Source organism: Mus pahari, unplaced genomic scaffold, assembly GCF_900095145.1.
Source record: "Mus pahari unplaced genomic scaffold, PAHARI_EIJ_v1.1 scaffold_9493_1, whole genome shotgun sequence".
In the NCBI taxonomy this organism is placed as follows: domain Eukaryota; kingdom Metazoa; phylum Chordata; class Mammalia; order Rodentia; family Muridae; genus Mus; species Mus pahari.
In genome coordinates, this window is record NW_018393049.1 from 22,183 (window position 1) to 24,120 (window position 1,938).

Below are 1,938 nucleotides of genomic sequence, written 5' to 3' on the forward strand. Positions count from 1 at the left end.
AATATGAACAGAATTCAAATAAAATTCAAAGCTGCTTGTCCCCTAAAATACTCCTTAAAATGAAATTGGATATCTAAACTGAGAGTTTCAGGTGAGTATTTCCCTTACACAAGTATTTTTCTTATTGATTTNANTAACTNCTGCACAGTNCTTAAAAGCATGTTTTNCACTTNATTCTACAGTAACCNGCATCCTCTTGCTATAATGACAGCATTGCTTTCTAAAGAGAATAGCTGTTTCCAGTGGACAACNAAACTGTATTTTAATTCTGGGTCTATTTCCTGTAAATTCCTATTTTATTTGCTAACATTGTACCCTGTCTAAGCTAGACATAAACAACCTAATCTATGATTAAAAACTCCACATTCCACAGTCTGTTACCAATGGACTATTGATAAATTAAAGAAAGGCAATGGATTTCAACTGTGGCTGTGTAGTAGTGCTTTTTCATGTAGCAAACCAAATTACATTCCTTGAAAGAACAAAATGATGGCCCACTTGTACATTCACTTGTAATAACTGCTTTATGAGTAGATAGCTTATGATCTATGGAGATGAGAAAAATGTGATCTCACTTGTTCCTGAAAAAGGGTAGATGATAGAAAATATATAGAGAGAAATCATTGAAATAAATATTGATGAAAAATTAAATAATGCCTCAGTCTCATTCTACTGCATTTATTGTGCTGTTTTATTTTCCAGCTGCTACCACAATTTCTGTTTTAAAAATGATAGTGGAAAATATAACCACAACGAGCAGTTTTCTCCTCATGGGATTCTCTGACAACCGTGAGCTGCAGATCTTGCATGCTTTGCTCTTCTTGGTGACATACCTATTTGGCTCAGCAGGGAACTTCATCATTATCACCATCACAACACTGGACCCACAGCTCCAGTCTCCAATGTATTACTTTCTGAAGCACCTTTCCATTCTGGACCTCTCATCTCTCTCTGTCACAGTTCCCCAGTATGTTGACAGTTNCCTGTCAGGAAGTGGCTACATTTCATATGGACAGTGCATGCTGCAGATATTTTTCTTCACAGGTTTTGCTTGGGGTGAGATGGCCATTCTCACAGTGATGTCATATGATCGGTATGTAGCTGTTTGTCTTCCACTTCACTATGAAGTCATCATGTGTCCCAGAAAGTGTAGGTGGGCTGTGACAGCTGTATGGCTAAGCAGTGTCATTCCAGGAACCCTGTATATAGCATCCATTTTCTCTATCAGATTCTGTAGGGCCAAAATAATCCACCAATTCTTCTGTGATGTTCCCCAGCTGCTCAAGCTCTCCTGCTCCAATGATTACCTTGTAACCATTGGAGTGGCTGATTTCCTGTCTGCAATGGCCTTTGCCTGCTTCATTGGGATTGTCATCACCTATGTTCACATATTCTCCACAGTTCTCAGGATGCCCTCTGCTGAAAGCAGGTCTAAGGTCTTCTCAACTTGCTTGCCCCACCTATTTGTTGTATCACTATTTCTTTCTACAGGCTCCTGTGCATATCTAAGACCAACCTCAGACTCTCCAACTGCTTTAGAGTTCTTGTTCTCTATCTTTTACACAGTACTACCTCCAACTCTCAACCCTGTTATTTACAGTCTGAGAAATGAGACAATAAAGAGTGTTGTAAGGAAGTTACTGTTTAGTTCGAAATTCACTATCAGAATTATTTTGCCCTGTTGCTACTGACTGATCAATTATCCACAAGAATAGAATTCCTTCAAATTATAATGTTAATGAAGGACAATGTATTGTTTTTTTTCTGTAAACTACATTATGTAACAATTATCCTTACAAAAGTACAATGTCTATTTACTTTGCATTTTAATATAAAAACTGTGGTTCCTTCAGATTAATAAAACTATTAAAAGCTTTGTAATAGAGATCCAGTACTTACATCCTAATGCATCTACACAGAAAGACACACACACATACA

General features: G+C 37.3%; 1 protein-coding gene across 1 annotated transcript; it reads left to right on the forward strand.

Moving 5' to 3' along the window:
- Positions 1-728: 728 nt before the first annotated feature.
- On the forward strand, positions 729-1,691 carry LOC110315331 (olfactory receptor 14J1-like). Its single transcript, XM_021189412.1, has one exon. The coding sequence runs from the start codon at positions 729-731 to the stop codon at positions 1,689-1,691; it is 963 nt and encodes a 320-aa protein (XP_021045071.1).
- The last annotated feature ends 247 nt before the right edge of the window (positions 1,692-1,938 follow it).